Source organism: Falco rusticolus, chromosome 3 (assembly GCF_015220075.1).
Source record: "Falco rusticolus isolate bFalRus1 chromosome 3, bFalRus1.pri, whole genome shotgun sequence".
NCBI lineage: Eukaryota > Metazoa > Chordata > Aves > Falconiformes > Falconidae > Falco > Falco rusticolus.
The window spans coordinates 54,140,426-54,165,406 of record NC_051189.1 but is presented as its reverse complement, the minus strand read 5'-3'; the positions used below and the strand labels follow the sequence as shown (position 1 = coordinate 54,165,406).

The 24,981-nt window shown below is 45.6% G+C and overlaps 1 protein-coding gene across 4 annotated transcripts in view; it reads right to left on the bottom strand.

Annotated features, from left to right (window-relative positions):
* Window positions 1-24,981, bottom strand: part of KCTD1 (potassium channel tetramerization domain containing 1) — a 104,126-nt gene that overhangs the window by 66,995 nt on the left and 12,150 nt on the right. Inside the window, exon 1 of one of the 4 annotated variants that reach the window (XM_037381065.1) lies at window positions 3,770-4,160. The exons of 1 other annotated variant lie outside the window; for it this stretch is intronic. In XM_037381065.1, the coding sequence (XP_037236962.1) occupies window positions 3,770-3,835 (66 nt within the window). In that variant the 5' untranslated portion in view covers window positions 3,836-4,160. Of the gene's footprint in view, window positions 1-1,261; window positions 3,142-3,343; window positions 3,442-3,769; window positions 4,161-24,981 lie in introns of those variants that run through there. 2 more of the 4 variants (XM_037381068.1, XM_037381064.1) reach the window with 2 other exon arrangements.

Here is a 24,981-nt window from a genome sequence, read left to right as displayed (position 1 = left end):
ATGTCATATACCTGTGCCCGCCCAGCGCCGCGCTCTGGGGCTGACAGCCGCGATCCCTGTTATTACTTGACACAAGAATGTCAGGAGAGTTTTGTAACCGTGCAGGGCAGCCAGCAGTGAAGTTCTTGCCTGAAACGTGGTATTTTATGGGGCGCAACGCAACTGCATACGCTTCACAGACTGAGTTAGAATGACATCCAAACTTCAAGCCAATTGCAGAGGTGCAGCGAGTCTTTAATTGAAGTGATTAAGCTCCGGCGCTCAGACACCCCAAGATGAAGGTCCTGTCGGAGGGGATGGGGAGCAGGCACCAGCACTGTGCCGGCGCACAGCAGAAGGGGTCCCCAAGGCACGCATTAAGGCACAGCTCAACCGCGTTTTTGACAAGACTGCTTTACCTCAACGCAACACATCTAATGAACTTGGGCTCGTTCCACAGTTCAGCTGCACCTAAACCCGTTTAATTGTGCTCTTACTGTATATTTCGCCACTATGGTAACTAACGCAACTAAAGCCAATTTGCCTTATTAAAAAAAAAAAAAAAAAAAAAGAAAAGAAAAAAAGAAAAAAGAAAAAAAGAAAAAAAAAGAAGAGGATCACTGCCAGGAAACAGAGCAATTTTAAATAAACAAATACAAGATGAATGCAATTGCCATATTAACCCTCTTGTTAACTTCTGAAGTTTAAAATTACACCCTCATTACTAGTGTGTAATTGAGTATTCTCCCGGCTGTTTCCTGCATTTGAGGTTATTCAAATAGTTCATTAGCACATCAAGAACACCACACACACTAATGATACCTGATGCCCTTATCTACGATTTTGGCCCGTAACTCACATCGCCCGCAAAAAGATAAAGAAAAAAAGGGGGAAAGAAAGAAAAAGGAGGGAAAGAGAGAGCCTGCAGGGCAGCCATCAGTGCTGCCGCCGAGGGGGCGCATGGCAGCACCCAGGCACCTCTCGCATCTGACCCACCGGCACGCAGGCAAGCCAGTGGCCACCAGACCGGTGGCGGGGGTGGGGGGGGGTGAGGAAACTGGGGGGCGAGGAAGTTGGATAACTCGCAACAGGGCTCGTTGGGTGCCTGAACAGTGAGTCACCCCAGGAGGCACCCCGGGGCTGGCAGTGTGTATCGGTGGCCAGCCTTGGGAGCGGTGGGGAAGAAAGGAGGGGTGCAGTGGGGGCTATGTGGGACAGGGTGCAGGGGTGCCACCTGTTTGGGGTTTTTTTCTCCTTCTTTCTTTTTTCTTTTTCCAGTTACCTGTGTGGGGGAAACAATAGCAGGTGAAACTACTGTGGGTGAGGTGGTGCTTCTGTGCCCATTGGCTTCAGGGAGGAGGTGAGGCAGGGGGTCGTGTTTCACTGAGACCACCACCACGGCAGGCGCGGCAGCGTCCAGGGGCTCAGCGGGGCGGCGGCAGAATCTTTTGGGGGAGGCGGAGGGTCCGCATGCGTCACCACCGGCTGCGGCCCCCGCCGGGAACACTGCCTCGTAGAGTGCCCGCTTGGCCGGGGCCACCGCGGCCACTTCTGCCTTCACTGGCGCAGCATCACCGTCTTTGGGCAGCACATAGGGGTTGGTGGCGGGTGGCCGGGCCCGTGGTCCACCATTCAGGGCAGCAGGGGTGTAGCAGCCCCCGCCGGTGGGGTGGTGGAGGAGGTGGTGGTGGTGGTGGTGGTGAGGGGGGTGGTGGTGTGGTGGCTGTGGTCCCTCCAGCTTGGTGCCGATGCCAGCGATGCTGTTGAGGGTAGCGATGGAGACAGCGCCGATGCAGTGGTTGGTGTAGGTCTTGGAGAGCTTGGCTGCCTTGGAGAGCATCTGCATGCGGGTGCCCAGGAGGTTCTTGCCGATGGCCTTGTTCTCGTACCAGGTGATATCGCCCTCACTGCAGTGGTCCCGTGGGCGCTGGAAGAAGGCCTTGCAGAGGGGGTTGCGCTTGGAGAGGTACTTGACAAAGCTGGCATAGGGGCAGAACTCAGTCCCAGTCTCATACATGCGGGGCAGGTTCTCCTCATCGCTGCTTTCCGCCCGCTTCTTGCTCCAGGAGGACGAGCGCGACTTGTGGTAGGGCCCCAGCGCCTTGAAGTAGACAAACTTGCGCCCATCCTCATCCACGGCCAGCCCGAAGGAGTCCTCCTCCAGCTCCCGCTGGTTCTCCCGGCCCCGGGTGCAAAAGTACATGCAGGTCTCGAACCAGACCTTGTTGAGGAGCCCGAAGGGGCTCTGGGTGCTGAAGACGCTGCAGGTGTAGAGCTTGCGGAGGTCGGCGCGGGTGATGGCCTGCTTCTGCACCACCGGCCCGGCACCCTGCTCCTCCAGCTTGCGGATGACGGCGGCCAGGGTGAGGTTGGCGGCGCGGAGCTCGGGGTCCTTGGTGAGGTCGAGGGTGCGGCAGTAGGGCGGCTCGTTGAGGTAGCGGTTGAGGGAGCTGCGGATGCTGATGAGGGAGGACTTGGAGTAGAGCTGCCCGCTCTTGGAGCGCGCCTCGGCGTAGAAGGAGCGCAGGACCCGGCAGAGCGCCCCCTTGTCCATCGTCTCGAAGTCGGGGCTCTGCGCCTTCTCGCTCAGGTACTCGCGGAAGATGCGCACGGCGTAGCGGGTGGCCAGCCGCGTGTTCTCGCTCAGCCGCGCCCGCTCCGGCCGCTGCAGCAGCAGGGCCGCCTCCAGCTCCGCGTCCTCCACCGTCCCCCCGGGGCCGCCGCCGCCGCCGCCCCCCGGGGCAGCCGCCGCAGCGCCCCCCGGGGCCGCCCCGACGCCGACGCCGCTGCCGCCCGGCGTACGGCCCGGGGCGGGCGGCAGCGGCTCCGTCTCCTCCTCGCCGTCCCACTCCAGACCCATGTCCTCTTCCTCCTCCTCCTCCTCGTCCAGCAGCAGCCCCCCATCGGCTCCGTCCTCCTCCTCCTCCTCCTCCTCCTCGTACCCCGTTATCTGCACCTCCTGGATCTCATCCTCCTCCTCGCCCTCCTCCTCCTCGCCGGCGCTGCAGTAGCGGTGCGGGCGGGGGGCGACGCCGCGGCCGGGCGGCCGGTCCCCCGCATTGTTCCCACCGCCGCCTCCGCCTCCCCCGCCGCCGCTCCACTCTCCGCCGCCGCTGCCAGGCATTCTCGCCATATTGCCGTCTCCCTGCCAGTCCTCGGGCAGGGCGCATGCGCTATATTGGACCGCAGCGCTGGAGCGCTTTTGTGTTTTAATGACCTTCAGCTACCGGGAGGCAAAGCCGGGCTCTTAAAGGGGCCGCGCTCCCAGTGGCGGCGGCGGGGAAGGGGCGGGAGGGGTTGGGATGGATGGGGAGGAGGCTGCGCCGCGCCAAGGGGGAACCGCGGGGAAGGGAGCGGTACTTACCGCGCCCGCCGTTCACCTCGGGTCCGTCCCGTCGAGCAACGGAGATGGGCGCCGGGGGTGGGGGGACCCGCCGGGCCGGGGCGGACGGCCCGGCCCGGCGGTTCCCCCCCGCCTCCGGCGCCCGTCCCGCCTCCCCATCCCCCCAAAAAACCCCAAAATAACAAGGCACTCTGTGTGCGGAGCGGCGCTCTCGGTGGCGACCGACTGCCACCAAGCAGCTGGGACAGAGGTCGGCACGCCTCGCACCTCCTGGACCCTCGCACGTCCTCATTTCACAGTAACTTACAAACAAGCATAGGAAAGAAAAAACCCCACCCAAAAAACTCGGGCTGTGCTTGTCCGGCAGCACGGCTCTACCCCGGCAGGATGCTACCGGAGCGCGGGCGGCCCCGGCTCCCGCGGCACCGCTCGTCGCCGGCCTCGCACCTTTAGCCAGGCGCCTGGATTTCGGTCGAGGGGCTCGGGAGGAGGCGGCTGCGCGGGGCTTTGCATCCGTGCGGCTCGGAGCCCGCCCGGGAAGAGCCAGTTGGTAGCCGCGGCGCTCGCTCCGCTTGCGGGAGCGCCGGCGAGGTTGGCTGCAGAGAGGGAGAAATTAGCACTCGGGGGGCTGCCGGGCGCCGCGGGCGGCCCTCTGGCTCGCTGCGGCTGCAGCCTTGAGGGCAGCTGGAAGGCCCTCGGCCCCCCGTGCCGCCGCTGCCTCCCCGGGCGCCCGGCTTCCCCCTCAGATAGCCCCTTCCGCGGCGGGGAGAAAACCGAGGGGTCTCCCGCAACCACGCCGGCGAGCACGGGGTCCGGAGCCGCCGGACCCGGCGAGGCCGCTCTGTGGGGTGTCTCGCAGAGGGGGAGCCCCCGAGGAAGCCGGCGCGGAGCCCCAGCCCTGCCCTCCGTCGGCTCCGCGCCCCCCACCCCGTGCGCGCCGCCGTACAGCCCTTGCCCGCCGCCCGGCTCTGCCCCGGGGAAGCCGTACCCAGCGGTGCCGCAGCCCACCGCCTCGCCCCTCCTTCCCGGGAAGGGCCCTTTGCCGGGATGGGCTCCGGACGGAGGGCACAAGCCCTGTCCCACCCGGGACAGGGCGAAGCAGCCGTGCCGTGCCTTGCCAGCTCCCCGCACTACACAAACCAAATACCCACAGACCTCCCCTTGCCGCCCAACCGGGCCATTTCTTTTATTTGGTACGTTGAAATAAATATTCATTACAACTACTGGCTACACCTGAAATTATCGCCTTAATTGCAGAGCTGCTGGCCGTAGTTATAACCCACATTTGCTGCTTACTCATCCGTAGGCAATAGTTCAGCGCCGGGCCCCTGCCGTTGTGGCTGCCTTGGAGGGGGCTCGGTGCCGGGCTGCCCCCCGGGGCGGACGCCGGCGGCCACGGACCGGGGGTCTGGGGCAGCCCCAGCCCCAGCCCTTGCCGTCCGGGCAAACGTGGGATCCCGGAGAAAGGATGCGCAAATTGTTCAGCAAATTAGGCCAATTCGAAACAAATAAGCACTCCGGGCAGAGAGCTTGCCACTCCCAGAAAATAATTGAAAAGAAACCCGGCACTGTTATATTGATGTAAGCCTGAAGTAATTACACGGAGGTCAAAGACGCTGCACGCACTAAAGAAGTTGTGTTCACTCTGTAGTTTGAGAGCGGATTATGTTCCCGCTCAGGTCAATGGCATATATATATTCATTCTAGATAATTTTTTCCTATGCACATAAAGAGGATATAAATAACATTTTTCCCCTGTCATACCCTATCTGCAACTTTGAAACAAAGTCTCAAAGAGCTTCCAACGAGATGGACCAGATGCTGAACCATAGCTAAAAGCAGCAAAGCCTTATTGTGGTTAAAATCCAAACGCCCCAGACAAGCTCCTTTTAGGAGTTGTAGCAACCCACCCCAGAAGACAGAGAACCGCAGAGCTTGCAGCACACACCTTCTCAACGGAGATCTTTTTTTTTTTTTTTTCCTCTTTATTGTTCCCATAAATGCTAAACATGACGTGATTGGTATTGACCTTTGAACTTGATTCTGTCTTCAGATCATAGGAGAGACGAAGCCACTTTCTTTTTTTTAAGAAGAGCTTTTCAGAGCCACATAAGTGCAAAAGGTAGTTGAACATTTGGGGTTTTTAACTTTAGAAAAGATGAACACCAGGTTGACAGCTTCTGTACTTGGATGTTCATTTAATCACCATTTCCTGATTACAGGAGGTGAACTATGTTGACAGACTTGGAGATGAATATGGAGCCCAGTATACTACTAGTAAGTATAAAGGACATAAAGAACTTGCAGTGAGGTTGGAGGGGAAAAATGTATACGAAGCATCCATATTACACACATCAATTGGAAGCACCTCAGCAGCCAGGGGGAATTCAGAGAGTAGCAAGTGAGGTGTTCAGTGTGCTGCAGGTGCCCAGAACTGGGAAGCCACCCGCTTAAGGTGTATATATACCTATATAACCTATCTGTATATATGTGTGTGTATGTGTATATATATGTATATGAAAATTAATCATATATATATATGTTAACTTACCTGCCTACATTCCTAAAGATAAGATTTAGCCTAGTCAGGTGTATTCCAGAAGTTTAAATCCTATTGTTCAGGCTCTCAAGCTAGACAAGGTAATCAAACTGCATTCCGAAACTGCCAGAGTTGCACAAGGCTGTCTAATGCAAGCTGGCATAATAACATTAAACTTACATCCACTCCACCCTCCATGTCACTAATCAAAGTTTTATCCTGCTGAGAGCTCCGTGCAGGCATAGACAGCTTCTCCTCTAGGACTCAAGGTTTTTGGCTGATTCTCATATAGGTCCTGTCCACACTTGGAGAATACATTTTATTACTGCTGTCAGTAAAGAAGATGTAATACCCACAGAACACTAATGATGCACCTGCCCCACTAGGGTTGCAACCCTGGACTGGATTATCCTTCCTTCTGTATACCTGGAGATCAGTTCATACACCACAGAATAAACATTCCAGCTTAAAAACCAAACCCAAAAAACCTTCTCCATGAATCAGTTGTTTTACAATAGAGGTAATGCTTGTAACCATGTTACCAAATAATTTCAGGCCTTTCCTCACTTCTTTTTTAAGCTATTCTTCCCCCTGGCCCTTCATCTCTTTCCTGGCAAGCAGAGAGCCTGCTAGAGCTGTGCTCTTTGACAACCTGACTATTGTGCTAAAGGTCTCCACAGCCTTATTCTCCTTCAGACTAACATAGGCTACTTCTGTAGCCTCTATAAGAGGTTATTTCACTTACAGACACCTAAGCCTTACTGGTTTGGTGTTTCTTGGTAGGTGTTTCATCATGAAGCTTCATTAGGAAGTAAACTGGAATATCCCCCAAAAGCCAAGAAGCAAAGAGAATCCACTGGGTTTCTCCCAGTTGCTCCCCAGGATCCAGTCTAGGCACCTAGAAAATATTTTTAAAAACAGTGCTTAAAACAACCTTGTTGGTTAACCCTAAGGCTGACCACATGGCATCTTTTTAAGAAAATGACATTTTCTCCATGTATACTTTTACTGTTAGTTTAAATGCAATAAACATGTTCTTAAAATGTGTTAATATGTTTTCCAAACACAAGATATTCTCGCTGTAGAAGCAGGCTATGACGAAATTGGTATGAGAAATCTATATTGACACTACAGAACTAGAAGGCAAATAACACTAGGACTCTTGGAAAATTCACTTAGGAAAAAAGCATGTCCTAGAAATCCTTCTCCCACCCAGAAACATGCAGTTTTGAGATAAGCTTTTTTAGCATTTGAGAACTGTGGCTTCAAAATGCTAATTCAATTTTAATTTTATTCCTTTACTTGTGTATATGATATTTCTAGTTGTTCCATCACTTCTTGATACTAGGGACAGCTGATGCTGACATATAATGTGCTATAATAGATTTTAAATCTCTTTTATTTTAAATTTTGCTTTTTCAAGTTAGCATCTCCTGTCTGCATGGCAATTAAATGGTTTTATATAACTCAACAGAGGAGACATTGATTTAGGAAAGTAATCCATCAGTGCTAAGTTGCAGCTCTTCTTAATGAATTTTAAAATACAAAAGCTATTTCACCTCTTAGATTGTCATATTATGAAATGTTAGCGGTAACTGCTCATATCAAAGCACCAGCTGCTATTGACAAGTTGTGAAACGTGAAGGTAGCATCAAACCAGCCCCCTCATGAAGCTCCACAGTGCCAATCGAAAGCGCATTTCCAAAGTATGCTCATACTTTTTTTCCCCACAGGTATTTGCCGTTAGTCACTTGACTGCTTTTTTTTTTTCTTTTACAAAAGCAATATTTTTGTTGCTGAGGCCATGATTTGTTTCCTGATTGCTCCTTTTTCAAAACAAACCAGAGAAAAACTGAGTCATCATCTTTGTAAGAAAGCATGCGTTTACTGCTTGGCAAATTAAAAGTCAAGACTTCAGGAATTATCATTATTTTCAGAGTCAAGCAGCTGGAGCATTTTTGCTTCCAAAAATATAGAAGAGCTATGTTGTCAGACAGCTTGGAGAGAGACAGGTAATAAATTGCATTGCACTGCATAAAGATTTCAAGGGTCTTTTAAAATGTGCTGGAGGTAAGTTGCCAGGAGATATATTAATGTTTTATTTAGCTGTGTTTCAGTTTATGTTTGTTTTTGCTTCTGTGGTGATGAGGGCACTTGAAACAAATTGGCTGGTCCGGGTGGCACAGCAGTAGCTGGTTATAGTTGCTGTAGCAGTTGTCGTCATTTCTATGAACTACTGACACTGAGCAACCTGGCATGTTAATTGCGTAACATTTATCCTGTGTGGAGAGAAAGAGCTCTTTCCATCCAGGCTGACAATTTAAGTTAGTTTTTAGTCCTTTTCAGCTGGGTCCATAAATTCTACATGGAGGGGAGGGAAATTTAGAAGGACCAATCCAGTAACTCAAGAAGGGAACCTCCAAAGAGAGATCCCTGTGAAACCACAAAGCCCTGTTTATAGGTGGTGTAGGTCTGTGTAAGTACAAGTTTTCACTTTATACAGTGTTTTTAGTACTACGAAATACTTAATTACTACATAAATTAATGCTGTATTGGATATGTAGTTCTTGAAATCCTACTTTTTGTCCATAATCCTCCTATAAAACTTTATTTTGAACTAAAAGTTCAGGCTGGAAGTCACACTGGCCTGGAAGAAGTTTAGAAATGCAGGGAGGTGTGAGTGTTATATGACAACAGGGTCTGGCTGAGAAGGCTCCTTAAACATTCCTTTAAGAAAAAAGCAAGAAAAAAACCGGAGTTCTTACAATTTAATGAAAATGTAATGTAATGAGATTCTGAAGAAATGCACTTTCCACCTTGTTTCTGTTCTGCATGATTTTATCGTTTGCTTTTTCTGTCCCCACTGCGTGACCTGAAGCTTCTGTGTTGCCATGAGGTATGCTGAGCGCCCATTGCTGTGTAGAGCCAGAGGTAGGGCTTTACACCACGCACAACTTACTCACACCAGGCTTTTCTCAGAGCTGGGGGTCCTTAAGGGATAGGGCAACAGCTGGCCTTCAGTGCAGCCTGCAAAAGGAATCTTCCACTGACCATCGGCTAGTGGCTTTAAAGCCTCTTTATACCATGAATTCACTGTCAATATACTTTTGTTTTGACTTAGTGACTGAAATAAACTGATTATTCCCCTTTTCCACCAGTATTATGTCTGTGTCATAGTGAATTTGGAAATTCCTTTTCAGGTATTTATGTAGCAAAACCCCCAGTACCAATGGTCTGTCTACTTGGATTTTCTTTTCTCAATTGAGTTATCTCAGCTGGGTTGACACAAACCCAGTTTAAGCAACTTTAAAACTGAGTGAGTTCAAACGAAGCCCACAGAGGGTGTAACCATACTGTTAAAACAGTGTCAGAGCCCTTCTCTGGCTGTCACCCAGACCCACCTTTCTGTTGCTGAAGCAGTACTTAAAATTAAACACAACTCTCTTAATTTTTGTACGCCTCCCCTTCATTCTCCCTCCATTTTCTTTCATATGAAGTTTGCAAATCTGACCTGTGCAATTTTTGCACCTATTTTCTTTTCAAACATTATCTGGTCATGATGTTTTCTGGCCCTAGTAATAGAATGCCACATTCCCTTCTCTATGTGTGAGATGCTAAAGCATCTTTAGTTATCCCTTGAGATCTGAACACACAGAAACCGTCTAAATGAGATCTGCATCACAGGTTACACTCACTTGTAAAGCAGCATTTGAGTAGAAGGGAATAAATTCATAGGTCATATGGAAGAAGAGTACAGGGATAAAAAGGTATAGCACGTTTACTGCCAGCCCCTGTCACATCCTTTATCAGAGAGTGATTTGATTCATAGCAAGAAAAAAGTGGTAGAACATGTGGTAGAATATTAATAGATAAAGAAAATTTGCATACTGATTTTTATTTGACCGGTCCTTTATGCAAAAGGCCTCTCATAAACTAAATGTTGCTAGTGTATGGGATTTCAGGTAAAAATTGTGGGGAAATCTTCAGGATATTGTCAGGACTTTCATTTGAGGTTTAAAGCCAGAGGCCATGAAGTAAAAGAGACCTGAAAGGTCTCTTTGCAGTTTGCACCTGTATTTTAAGTTATAGACAGTAAAGCCTGGAGAAGTAGAAAAACCTGAAATGGTTCAGAGTTAAGATAAAGAAAACTTACACAGTTTAGTGAAAGACTGGATGCATTGGATGTACCTCTTGTTTTTTCAGTAGCAGCTAATACTAAAACAGATGAAAAATACCTTCTAACAGTTTGTAAGCATCAGTATATTGTTAGAGTTTGGCATTTAAAAAAACCTCTTCTACAACTGTTAAGAATGCTTAAGTGCAAAATTTTTTGTCCATCCCCGAGTTGTACTTTGCTTTGAATAGCCTTGCCTTTTCCCATCCATGAAAGATTAAGCTGGGCTTCATTCAATGTTTCCTTATTTGAAGATCAAGGCTAAAATTCAGTTTCTTTTCACAGAACTAAAGGTGTCATCAAATAAAGAAAAATCATTTTAAAGCCCTCAGAGCCAACACTTTGCACATTCATGGACTGAATTATTTAATTACAAGCAGGTAGTTATTTGCTAATAAAGACCCTGGGTTTTAGGATCAATGAGCCCTGTTAAAATAAACAAGAAAAACCCTGTAAGTTCTTCTTTTGCCTTGGACAAAACAAGGTCACATTTGCAATTTGCAGTGCACAGTCTCTCCATCAGCAATCTTGGCAAAGGTTTATCAAGTTATTCTGAATGATATCCTCCAAGTTATGAGTGTGTCACTTGGCCTGTTAATGACCCGTCCCTACAGTTTACTCTGCTGTTTACCTGTGTATTCTCTGACTCGCTCTTGCTGACTGGTGTCAAAGGAAAAAAAGCAGTTTATAAAATCAAAGCTTCAGTGTGGAAGGATATAAAGTGTGAAATCCAGACCCATTGCTTTCTTTCTGGCTTTAGTGATCATAGAAACCTGCTGTAGGGCAGGACTAATCTGCCAGAAAATTATTATTGAGCCCTGGTAACTCAGATATATGTGCAGACTTGAAAATGCTGTTCTTTGTGCCAACTCCAGGTCCTCCAAGAACCTCACATGGTATCCTTCACCTGGCTCAGAAATATGCTGCATTCCACCGGAAAGAGGAGGAAGTTTGTTAATTCCCAGGCAGCTGTGAACAATTTAATCTCTTTCCAAACAGCCCAGCATCCTATTCCAATTGTCAAGTTTTGGGGGGGTTGGACAGACTGAAGAGCAGGTGAGAGACAATAGGGCCTTTATTTCAAGGTCATTCCTATGGATTTGGCCTTGATAGCAACACCCTGATAACAGGGTTGCCAATTCTCACAGCCTCATGATACTCAGTGCGTTTGGAGTTTCCTCCTCCATATGCTGGAAATGGAGGGGTTGGAAATGAGTGTTTGGAAGACAAATTTGAAACCTTGAATTACTGCTCTGTAAAAACCTGGAAATCAGGTGGAGAACCACAGTTTTGTAATTTTAGGAAGAAGAAATCCCTGTGATTTTTAAGATAGACTTCTTATTCTGAAGATGGTGGTTGGCACTCCTGGGATTTCCCAGAAAAAACTTGTCTATGAGCGCTGAGCTGGTAACTTTCTGGATGAGTCTCTAAATTACTGACTTCTTTTCCTCTCAAGATTTCTTTATCAAAAAAATCACCATCCAAATCTTATGCAAGCCAGTTTTTCCACCTCTTTGGCAATAAGTTTAGAAGAGTCAAAGAACCACTAGGAACTGCTGCAAGAAATTCATATGCTGATTTCTTCGAGTTCTCAGAACCAATAATTCCAAATATTAGAAGGTCTCTGCATTCGAAAACTGTTGTATAGGTATTTAAGCCAGATGTGCCTTTAAACATGCTTGCACCTGATGTGGTTTCCATGGGAGCAGCTTGGTGCTTAGCCATTTGCAAACATGGCTGCTTAGGTAGATAATTAAATTAGAGTTAGTGAACACAGTGTTCTCCTGAAAACCTGACCTTTGGTCTTTCTGGCACACTGGTAGAAGAGTGAAGGAAAATACATCCTTTCTGTGCTTTACATCTTCTGTACCACATTTTTTTCCCTCTAAAACTAGCTAGATGTGACTTTCAGGATCCTTCTGCTGAAAGCTCCCACTATTTCACTGCATTTGCAGCAGTTCTGCCCAACTCTAGATACAGCATTTAATCATTTTAGCTCTATTTTCACTGAAGTTCCCAAATTTTAAAGCTTTACTTTTGTTCGGCAAGATATATTGGGCTTGGCTTACACTAAAATGTTTAGCAATGTTCTCTAAAGTTCCATCAGAAAGTACTGGTGTTTAAGTACTGAGGAATCTCAGTCATATGTAAAGTGGAGAGGCAGGATTGCAGGAGCTTTGTGAAGCTAAAGGGATCGAAGTATCTGGATTAACTTGTAATGTTTTTGGGACAGGCACTGTATTTGAAAGGAAGTTCTAGATTCAATTTGTTAACCCATCACTTCAAATGAGCTCGTCAGATCCCAAACAGGGAGGGACAGGATTTTGTCTTCTGAATACCAGTTTGGCCACTAGTGCCTGCACTAATTAGGGCCAGGTAGAGAGAACCTCACATGCTGCTGAATAAACTAGAAAAATCCTGGTGTCCCACTGAGGTCAGCAGCACTAATTAGCACTCATGGACAGGAAATCTGCTTGAACCTGCCTGCTGTGCTTCCTGGCTTTGGCCACATCCAAAACCTCATGGGAAAATGATTCTGGTGCTATATCAGGCAGAAACACATGATGGGATGCTCATGGGCTAACCTGTCCACCCAGGATTTTTATAATCATTCTCACCTACTGGCATAGCTGAAATATTGTTGTACAGAGAGTACAAGCCCAGAGGCTTTTTGGCCACCCAAAAGAACAAGATTGCCCCTTGCAGGGGTATCTCTCTGCCGGTTCTTAAGCAATGTGAGGTCCAAGAAGCCTGGTACTATTTTGGGAAGTCATGTTGTGAATTTCAGGTCTCAGCAGCAGTACTAGTAACACACAAAAGCTACAAAACCACCTACATATTGAGGACGTCTGTCAGGTCCTCATTTCTTCATGTTTTCCGGCAATGAACACTGAGCTTTCATGAAGGTTCTCCCTAATGCCATGGCCAAATGTCACTACCCCTCTTTGCTGTCCTGCTCAGAAGCCCACCCGAGGGACAGGCTGCTGAATTCTGGTTTTACGGATGCTCTCTGAAGGGCTGTCCCATCTCTTAGGCTTTATCTAGAGCTGGGTGACGGTTGTTAAAACAACAAATGTATCTAATCCAAATACTTTTTCAGTATTTTTTGATATGTTGGTGGATTAATACCTGCAACCTTACAGTATTTGTACTTTTTTATCTGCTGGTTAATAGGAGAATAAATTTTGAAATAAAAAAGTAAGAAGAGTTGTCACCCTCTGAAAGCTTCAGAAAAGTCAAACAACATTTTTTATCATAATTTGAACGTAAGCACCATGATATTTATATTAGGCAAGTCTCCTATACACAGTAGATCAGTAATAATACATTTTTTGATCAAAGGTGGTAAATACTGGCCCTAGAGTAGTTTCTTAAAATCCTATGCATAAACGATTATTTTAATAGGCAATAGACAAGCTAGCACTTGCCTGTATGACAGGTTTACCTTTCATTTTAACCTCAGAGAGAACACCATTCCTCTCATTTTCTTCTGCTTTGCAGAAAGGACATGAAACAATCAAAAGATTCTACACTTTCCACAGATTCTAACGTTATACGACTTTGGATATGTTTTAAACCAGAATAAAAACCTCTAACCTAAACAAAAAAAAGATCACCTAAGCTGAAAACAGACTAATGTAAGTAAGGAAACAAAAACAGTTAATAAAACTTCTGGCTTGCATGACACAAGGGTTTTACACAGTGCTAAAAGAGGATCTTTCCCCTCAAGTGTATCTAAAATGTCACTGAGTCAACAGAACAGTATGCAGAAACGGGCAGTAACTGTATTGTATTTGAAGACAAATGTCTGGATAATGAAGAGGACACATATGTTATTAATGGAAATCACCCATTACTACAAAGCACCTATAAAACCTGATACTGCAAAGTACTTCAAGAAGCACCCCAAAAGCAAGAAAAGAGAAACCCCCGAATCTAAGACCACTGGTTGTACCTCTTCTTTTGCATCCTACCACGAGGAGTATCCTTCTGTTCTGAGCTGACACAGGCTGGGTTGACTGTTCAATCTGCCAACAAAGTAAGGCTTAGCAAATAGACGGCGGAAAGGAGAATTCAGTCTCAGCTGTCTGCAGTCATCTGAGAGCTTGTGGTGATCTATGCAACTCTGTTTGTGCTCGCTGCAAAATGTATACACCTTGGGGGAGAATATTAGTAATCTGGGCACAAAAGCTAAAGACTTTCCGGTAGAATAATCTGCATCACATATCTGGCTTAGTTTCCTCATGGAAGAAATATGAAGCCCCCTTGCTCTGTGCAATCAACTGTCATTCAACTTACTATTATATTTTTAAAGGACATTGTCAGTAAACAGCAAGGATGACAAGACTGCTGCTGTGCCCTAATGATATATGTGAGACCTTAATGTTCCCCTGTTAATACAGAGCTCAGAGTCATGAAGATTTTCTAGGAGACAGCAGGAACTCTAGAAGATCTCCCAACACGTTTGCAAAACTAACAGTATCAGGGGGAGCTCATCTTGGACTCAGGGACAACCAGTCCGACACATGATGACTTGCAAAGTCATAACAGATAGAAGTACAATTTCATCACAGGCATTCCTCTTGAATAAAGACCTCCCTCAAAAAAAACCCCACCAAAAATCCTGACCAAACAGATGGCTGTTTCCTTCACTAGCATCATGTCTTGCTCCTTTTGAACCACTGCCACAGCTGTATCAGAGAAGATCTGATACCAGGATGTCAGGGCTGGGCTCCGTCAACCAATGAAAATAAGCTGAAACAACGGTGAATGACAGGAAAAGGTGGGAGGCTGGAGCTGGACTATAAAAGAATACGAAATCATTCTGAAATCACTCCACTCAGGTTGCGTATTCTTCCAACCAATCCCTGCATGCCCCCTGAGTCTGTTGGCAATTATCCGAACCTTTACAGCCCTAAAGTCATCCTGTTGTCAAACTGTGTGCAATTCATCCTATAGTTTGCTGACAGGAGCATTTAACAGAAGATGTGGTCTGGCTGCCCGCAGTTTCTTCCCATCAGCAGTCCCAAGGGACAAAAAGAGTTACTGTGGGAATATTCCTATAGCCCTTACCCATCTGTGATCCTTGGGCACGTAAAGGCATATTCATGAGCTCTATACCCAGAACAGGTGAACGCTTCTCAGTAACCTAACTAACTTTGAACTCTGCTGTTCTAGCGAAGGATCAGTGGTGGGCAAGGTTGAGGGCCAGAGCACATTTGACACAGAAAAGAGAGGGTACAGATGTGACAGAGCCAGAAAAAGGGTGCTGTAGAACCAGACTTCCTTCATCCCACAGCTGACAAGAGGTGGCATCTGACTCCTTTCCCTCCCAGCAGTGACTCTCCCTTGGTGAAGGCAGCAGGAGGAGAAAGTAATTTTCTAGGGCTCTGGCACTGGTGACGTAGAATTAGGGCCAGAGCTGATTTGTTCCTCAACGCAACCTGCTGCCCTCAGCAGCTTCTGCATTACTCGAGCCTCAGGTCAGCTCTGTTCACAACCTCCAACAACTTTCTCTCAAGTCAAACTGCTGGAATCACAAGCAAAGCCTCAGTAAATTTGCCGTGCTTGCAGAGGCAAGAGAGGGTTTCTCCTTGGACACTGATAAAGACTCTAGACAGTTGTGCCAAGCAGCACATACCTTGCAGAGGTCATGCAACTGTTGCCATTGGCAGAGTCACTTCACCCCAAAGGTGGCTGAAAGCAAACAAGAAGTCTGGTTTTGAGGCATAGCAAGGCTTCTTGCAATAGCATTTTCCGCAACCCCCAAAGGGGCACAAAATATACTAGTTCCTCTGTGTTCACTCCAATTAAAAGCAACTGTGGAGAAATTTATCTTAGGCCCTTTCTCCTGTTTTTCCTCCTTTGATGTCACTCTCGGCAGACCAGTCTCAGGCTGGTAAAACTGGCTGATAAACGTCCTGGGCCTGGCACTCTTCTTTATGCTGTTACTCTTCCATGAGAAATTCCATAGTTTTCCCCCTCTCTGTTGTGCATCACACCCAGGTAACAGAAACGCTGCACATCAGTCCCAGCTCAGACAGTGCTTCCTTTCCTCATCTATTCTCCATTCTCTCCAAACCAACTCGTTCTTTCTCCCATCCCCTCTCCTTCACCACCTATTCTTCCTTTGGGAATGAGCAAAGGTACATGCCTGAACTGTTTCCTAGATTTCTGTTAGTGGGGACTGGGAAGATGAAAGACAGGGAAAGGTGGGGCAGAAAATACACTGAGCTGATATGCAAAGCTACCCTGAACATCTCTTCTGCTATCTCCTCCTCCTGCTTTATCTCTTCTCCTTTCCAGTCTCTTGAAAAGTGGCAGGAAAAAAATGCATGCCTGTTAGCTTGAAAGCAGGAGAAGAGAAAAACCCCTTCCCCTCTGAGCTGTGATTATATCTCAGGATGGATGACTTCCCACCTTCTCTGGGAGAAACCCTGGCTGCTCCATTGCTCCTGTGTGGGCATACAAACAGCTGAACAGTGCTAGTATCTGTGGGAAAGACAGGATGATCTTCCCTCCCTTTCTCCAAGTTCCTCCGTTTTTATGTAACCCTGCCTGTCTCCTCAGGAGGTTCCAACTCCTCACCTTGGCACATGGCACAAACCAACTGTGATGCTCTACTCAAGGTGGCACCAATCACTGCAGCTGTCTCCCAGGACTGACCTCCTTAGCCATGCGTAGGGAAATCTCTGTGCTTTCAGCCATGTGTCCTTCCAAGTGTTTGGGTACAACAGTGCCCAGCCTTGGGTAATCTCAAATATTCATGACCACAAGATGTTCCCAAACAAAGCATGAAGAAAGATAAAAAGCCTTGACTGTTTTTTAAACAGTGTATTTGGGAATATTCACTTAACTTCTGGTTTTAAGTTTTCAGATCGCATTTGTTTTCAAGTCTTGTTCTGCCTTCCTCTTCTCCCACTGCCCTATCCATTCACCCTCCATTCCAAACATATGGGCTAAGGATGATTGTTTCTCCCTTTGAAATCCAAGAATCCTTTCATTCCTGTATATGAAGCATGGGGAAGTATACTGGGAGGTGAGGTGAGGAAAGGGACTTGACAGTCCAAGAAAGAATGCAATAAACCAGTCATTTCCTTTCAAAGCATTAAACTCCGCACCCTAGAGTTAGTGGACTTTACGACAGCCTAGTCATATAGAAAAAGACTCAGAAAAACAGAGGAGAAAGGTCCTGTGTTTCCAAACCAATGCATGAACAAAGTGCCAAATGATTGCATTTCTTTCATTTGCCACAAACTGGGTTAGCTTTGAGCTTGAAGGAGACAGACTAGCAGGTTTTTAAATACTGCTTCTGGGCCTGGCATCAACACTTCTGTTGCCATAATGAGTCAGACATCAGAGGCAATACACACGAAAGGACGCAGGCCAATGCCTAGGCAAATAGAAGTGGCAAGAAGGACTGAAAAATAAGCACACGTGGTGGGGAAGAAGGACCCCATCCCCACAAACGTTTTAAATTCTAACCTCGATTTCCTGCATTTCACACAATAAAGTCACTTCAAAACAAAACCAATGAAAAAAAAAAAAAACCAAACCTCTAGAATTCTGTGCAAGGCTAATTTGCCAGAGGCAGATTTTGTTCTGTTAATTGCCATTTGCCATGTACCAAAGCCACAGTCCCCAAATGCTCTTGTACATTTCCCATCAGGCAAGCACACACACGATTAGGAACATTTGAGCAGTCATCCTTAGAACTGTGAAAAAGATAAATCCTTAAATGAAGATAAATTAGCCTTCTCAGCCACAGAAACCATAGCCTCAGATGCTCCTTCCCCTTTTCATCTACCAGGGCTCCTGAAGGGCTGTTGGATTACTGGGGGTAGATAACTGGCTCTGGGGACAGGGACTATGGGATGGAAAGTTCATCGATGCAAAACACCTGAAACTTTGATTTGCACCCTTACTTGGAGGCTCCACTGGGAACTCAGAGCGGTCTTAGAGATGTGTGTTTGGCACTTCTCACCTACCTCAGCTGTCAAGCAACTCCCTGATTTTTTCTCTTCTGCCTCAAACTTCCACTGTGTTTTCTTCCTTCTGTTTATTTTCAGACCATCCTTCTTCTCTGCCTCCTCTTTCAACTTCTATGACCAAGACCTGGAGAATCACTATCCATTGCCTGGTGCTCTTCTTTCTCTTGTCCTTGCCAACACTTCATCAAACATAATTGTCACACAGAAAATATTTACTACAAGAAATTACAACAATCTGCTAAACAACTAGTACAAAATGACCAACTATAGAATTCAAAAACACCTCCCAGGTCCCTTCCATTCTCTGTTACTAGGCTTCCTTTACCATTTCAGGACTGTCTGAACCCTTGACAGTTTTGCAAGTGTGACTGATTAATGGAAGAGTTTTCATTTTATTTTGACCAACATTTGTACTGATAGTGTCTCATCACCGTAATCACAGTTGCATTGCTGCAAAGATGACCTACACAAGCCACATTTCTGATAAGAACACCACCACCCAAGTGCTGTGCAGCTACAAGTGGGCATCACTTCTTTGATCTTGAATATATCATGGACACTGCTTTCAATCTTAGGAATTAAGAGCGACATGCTACAAACGTCTGTCTTACAAAATTGTGTGACATAAAAAACCTCTGTTAAAGTACACAGAATTCAATAAACATGTTTAAAAACCCCTGGTACCTCCATTTCGACAGTGTTAGACAGCGCTAACACAATACAAGCCAAAATGGTGAGGTCAGTGCTCCAATGGGAACACAGTAATGAGGTCCAACATCCACAAAGAATTTGCATTCACATGCTATTGTTCTGGAGTCAGTTAATGATTAACACGGATTAACTTCTGTGCCTTACGGACATAGTATCAGGGTTTCTCTAAAATGCAGGGATACACAGATATACTGCGGGGATTTTGAAATAGATGATAAGGCTACAGAGTGGTAAAAAGCAAAAACCTTACAGAATATTAAAAATGTGTATAATTCCTGACTTTGCTGCTGAAGACAAGCCATTATTTTACATGTAGTGCCTTGGCATTTCAGCTCATGTCTGCCTTGTGTGATCCCACATGCATGCTGCAAATAAAGAGAACGTGATAAGGCAGCAGGAACATGATTAAGCTTTGATCTGAGGATGGATCCTGACTCTCTTACGTTGCTAAGAGTTCATGGGCACCAAAGACAACATGGTAAGTTTGCTCAGCAAACTAAGGATATGACATTAATGCAAGTCACCCAGCACGAGTCTTCCATGCAGTCACATCCACAATAAAACCATTTCCCTGCTAGTTACATTAAAGTCAGCATGGCTATGCTTCTCCTACTGCCACATTTTCTTTTGCACTTAATGATCTAATCACATCCTCTTTTTTCTACAGGGCCTCTGCCTCATTCAGTGCCCAGGATGGATGCAACTCATTGAATAGGCATCCGTAGTCTGACAGTTTGTCTGCAGATTTGCCTGGAGCTGAAGATACAGCCTTTGATTCTATCCCTGGCTCTGCCACAAAGTTCCTATGTTAAGATACTGGACCAGTTACTTAAACCAAACCAAAGTGGATGCCAAGAACCTCTTTTTTATGCTGTGGGCACCTGACTCTAATCACTTCAGATGTCATTTGTGAAAGAGCTAAGCACTCATTGCATGCAACTGGGGTGGAATGCTGCAAAAATGCTAAATATTCTGAAAAAGACAGGCACTCAGCAGCTCAAACAAACTCAGTAGACAGTTTTAGCCATGATCTCCATGGACTTCCTTTCCTGTATGCAAAAAACTTCTTGCAGCATATGGACAGTGTGACAATTACAAGTACGTATTTCGGAAATGGTGGTTTTGAGGTTTCAAATCCCCATTAGGACAAAAAGAAAACCACTTATAGTTCTGAGGGGAGGATCTCTCATACAACTTCCAGGTGTTCAGGTTGTTCTATGTAGATGCTCAAATCAGCAGACTTTCAGCATTTCTAGGTCATTTGTACACTCAGTTTAACTGAGAAACCTTTCCCAGTCAGGGGAACTGACATTCATAAGAACTGAAAAATTCCAGCAAAAAGCTTCAATTTTTACAGAACATTTCTTGTCAGACAACTGTTTTGTACATGTTTCCTGTCTGGACTGCCAAAACTATGGCAGGACTCTCTGGGAAGAGTATACCAGTCCCACTGCATAAACTTCTGTTTCCAAAGGTTGTTGCTCTGGGTGAAGTCAAATTAGGCTTGCAAAGGCACCTCTTACATCTGAACTCTGCTGTACCAACTACAGATGCTCCATTGCTCCAGGGTTGCTCACCTGGCTCAGGCCTTCGTGCCACGCAGACACAGAGGGTGATCAATCCCCTTAGAAAGCCCTGTAACTCTCAGCCATCTATCCAACCTTCAAGGCTTTCAGATTTGCTCGGAAGGATACACTGCTTCAGACTTAAAGTAGTCAATTGGTACAACCTCATACAAACCATTTGAATGAAGCTGCCACCTCTGTAAATGTCAAAGCTTTATACTTTCATATATATATGACCCTGTCCACACTACATCTGAATCTCTTAGTCTTCCAGGAATAGACAATCTCTCAGAAGAGAGATCACCTGTCCTTCAAGGCCAGTGTCCAAGGGCTGCAAGGAGCACCTTGAGTGGCCCTTGGCCCTACTAGGCATTGCAAAAACATGTGTAATCAAAGCTGTTCCAACGAGAGGAGACAGTCATCCCATTCCTCTTGCACTCCAGCCAGCACTCCATATCCTTTTTCAGCAAAGCTTCCCATCCTTGGAAGACGACAAAATTTAGGCAAGACTATTAAAAGAGATGGAAAGATTTCAGGAGGTTGTGACAACGACTACAGGCTTTGCTGTCTGGGTTCTGTGCACATCACTTCTAACAGGGATCAGTGCAATCTGGCATTTAAATAATGTTACCGTGGGAGTGGTTCTTTTCTGCAGTGTGCTACAGTTTCTTGTGCAGTGTCAAATTTGGTATCATTTTGACATCTGGTCTGTGGCACCCATCCATCTGTTGTAACTGAGTAGGTGTTGGGTGGGGTTGGCAGGAGAGGCTTGTTTAAGTGTTTGTTTTCATCCTGTGGAGGAACAGCAGAGCCAGCTCAGTAATTAATTAAATACTCATTTTTAAAAAAAATGTGTGTACTAATATTCTAAAGAAATGGTGAATAAGGCAGCTGGTGCTTCTCACTGCTGAAATGTGGAGCCTTTGTTCCCATTTCTCCTTGGTTCCATGTTGTTTTAGGAAGCCTTCCCCATTGGGCTGGCACTCTGGTTTCTATTCCTGACTCAGCCAAATACCTCCTGGCTCAATTTGGACAGGTCACTCCATCTTTTGTGCTGCACTTTCTGTCTCTTTAAAATGCATCCAAAGTTAAACACCTCTTTTGATATAAACTCTGAAATCTTCTGATAAAAAATGCAATGGAAGATGTGGCCATTATCATTACTATCATTATCTCACTTTGTGGTTATTCTATTTAAATATTCAGTGGTTTACATTAACCTTTGGTGTCCATCTGCTCATAGCAAAAGAGAGGTTCTCCTGAGCACAGTGGAAACATGTCCACAACTTCCATGGCTGCCTCTCCAGGTTGATCTGTGTCCTCTAGGAAGTTCTTTCTCTCATTTCACTCAGAATAGAGCACAAAAAGCACTTTCTGTATAACGGCTGACCCTAACCTTTCATAAATGCGTGGTGTACCAAGCAACCCTTTCCTCCTCCATGGTAACCAGGGAATGCTCCACCTGCTCAGTTCTAACTTCTGGACAGATGCTGGTATTCATTTCTTTGCCTTAGGACAGTGACTCCTGTTGTTCTGTTTGCCAGTCTCCTGGGACATAGTTGCACTCTCTGTCTAGTTTTACCCTGCTCTGTGATCAGTTTACGGATTGGAAAAGTTATTGATAGCACTTATTTTTGCCTTCAGCAGAACATTTATTTGCAAATGTAATAGATAACCAAGGAAACAGGGGAACTCCCTATGCATAGCTAAATAAAGCAGGTTTGGTCCAGCATGTCTAATCCTGTGAGGTTCTGACCATCTCCACGGAAATGCTGGCACAGAGAGGGAGGCTCAGAGCAGCCTGCAGATTGCTGTTTTGTGGCTGGCAGATACGAATGCCAAATTCATTAATACTCAGAATGTATTTAAAGATGTGCACCTACCTATGGAGGTTACACAATCTGGCCTTGAGAACAGAAAACTGTGATCTAGCTTGTTCTCTTTCCTCCCTTCCCCTTCTCACGTACACACAGCAATAGGTGTTACCCTAGGAGTCTCTGTAAAAGAGTTTGTGGGAAGTTCATCAGTTTGTGGGAAGTTTCATCACATATTGAATGCTTCCTATTTTCTGGTGGCTTCTGTAAGGCCTGGCATCTCTGCACTCTCACAGGCTGCAATTTTGCACCTAAGGTTACCAGTCCTGTTAGACAAAAACAGAAGTCAAATACTGGGCTTTCAAATGCAGTTTCTTATAAAATACCCTGTAAGAGCAAGAACAGAAGCATCCACTGGGGACACTGATTACAAAGGACAAAACGGGACCTTCTTTTTTTTTTTTTTCCCCAGCTAAATAACATAAAAAATTAGTGTTGGCAATATCACCCTGGAGTCACTTACATTTTACCTATACTGTCACTCTTTATTGTCAGGGAAAGGTGGAGGAATTAAACTGATTTTATTTGTAGACCAGGTTAGGCAGAGAGGTTTTGTATTATCATTTCTTAGCTTGCAGACTAAACCATATACTGTGTGTTGGAACAAAATTAATCTTCCGTTTCTCCACTGTGATTTGTGTCATAATAAACTTTTAGTTTCTTCCCTAAATTATTTCCCTCTCTGTAATTTCCTCTGGTGACTGTCAAACCCTGAAGTGCCACTAGCCACAAAATTACAAATAGGAGTATTTTGAACTCTAGTCATTCACAAGAAACTCATAACCTTGACATTCCACAAATATTGTATTTGCTGTGAGATGAAAGAAGCTTATTCTGTGCTTTAATCATGTCCTATTCATTTCCATAAACTAGAATTTCTCCTTATTCAAGCATCTCTATTTCTTTCTTGCCCACCCCAGGACTGACAACATTTCAAATAACCCACAAGGAACTGAACATTTTTCGCTAGTAATTTTGCAGCAGAACACGACCACTGCAGGAGTAAGGGAAGGAAAACACACAAGAACAGTGAAAGGAACCTTTGTATTACAAAAATTAGTAAATTTTGTAGACAAAAAATATGAAGGGTCCAGTATAGTTCTTAAAAATTAATCACGGCTTTGTTATAAAGCACGAAGTCCAGTCTTTGCACAGCCTTTTCTCCTGTCTCTCTCCCAAGGACCAGCCCAAGTGAGCATTGCTATGCCAGCCCATGCTAAGCTGAATGGTACTTGCTGTCAGTTACAGAATCACAGAATAGTTTGGGTTGGAAGGGACTTTTAATGGTCATCTAGTCCATCCTGCATCAGGGAGTTTCCATTTGGTATCAAAATGTAACTCATCTTACCAGCTTTAGATTCGCTGGCTTTGTGTTTTATTCTATTTCGGATCTTTGTGAGAACATTGCCTTGGCTGTTTCAGTTTGTGAAGTCAGGGAAACACATGGAAATAGGCAGGAGTGACACTGCAGCCAGTTGTGGGCAAAAATTTAGAAAAGCTGCGTCTTCCAGGAATAACACCAATTTCTTTGTTACAAAGTAACACTGCCAGACAAACCTTTTCCTAATATTATGAAAGAGTAAAATGAAACTTATAATTTCTTTTCTGTACTCGTTATATCATCTACTTTTACCGTATTCTCAGCCTCCTCTCTAACAAACCAGCTCTCACACAGCCCGATGGTGACTCTCCAAGCCTCTCTGTTTTTGTGCATTTTGGGTCCCTTCTGTGCTTACTCTGACTTTTGTACAAGAGTGACCAGACCAGTTCACTCAGGTCGGAGCTTCTCTCCTTGCAGGCCAGGCTTTGTACCCCCCTGGTCCTGGGCAGCCCCCCAGCACAGGGCGAGGAGCCTAGCTGCGGTACAGGAGCTCCCCCTCTCACTGCCCTCCAGGTCCCAGTGCTGCTTGGAGCCTCTGCAGCCCTTCAGCAGCCACAGTTTGCCCTTTCCACTGCTGCTCTGCTCTCACATGACACATAAAACAAGGCTTCAAGAGGTTTTTCATAACCTGAGCGTGTATGCAGAGAACTTAAAATATTTATTCTCACATTTGCCATTTTCTGTGTTGGTAAAGCAACAAAATCAATGCCATTTTCTTCTTCACATAACTGCATTTGGGTCCCCAAGTTTTCCAGTCTTGTCTCACCCTGGGTGACCAAGGGGCCAGACAATTTTGACAATGTTGTTACCTCCAAATGTTCCAGCTATTTGTTATATGATAATAAATCAATGTTTTAACAATCACCCCTAGGATCTATCTGTGGGTATTCTACTGCCTACCTTTCTAACCTTTCACTCTTTGTTCTGCAACACTTGCTTTCTTTGGTAAAACAGATGCTAAGGCAGAATTTTGCATGTCACCTCATGACTGCTAGATTTTCTTACAGCATCTTCTGAGCAAAGTTATCAAAGACTTTCTGAACTTTCCTCTAGAATTTATATTAAATGGTTCTGCATTAAATGGCTTCATTGAGATACTTCAAGGTTTTTTAGGAAGTTAAAAGAGGCATGTTTTTCTGTTACTGGATCAGTCATGCTTAGCATTAAGCTCATGTGCACATTTTAACTCATATTTCAACTTTTCTTTTTCATTTGACTGAGATGACCTTGATTTTGAAGTAAAATACATGCCATGTTCCATTGATATGGTATAGCAGAATAGTCTATTTTTAAGGAAAACTTGCATGATTTTGTTAACAGCTATCAGTCTTGATTGATGCCATCTGCTCTGGGAGGTTTGTTACTTTAGCACAGGGGTCCTCAAACTTTTTAACCAGGGGGCCGGCGCGCGGATGCAGTGGCAG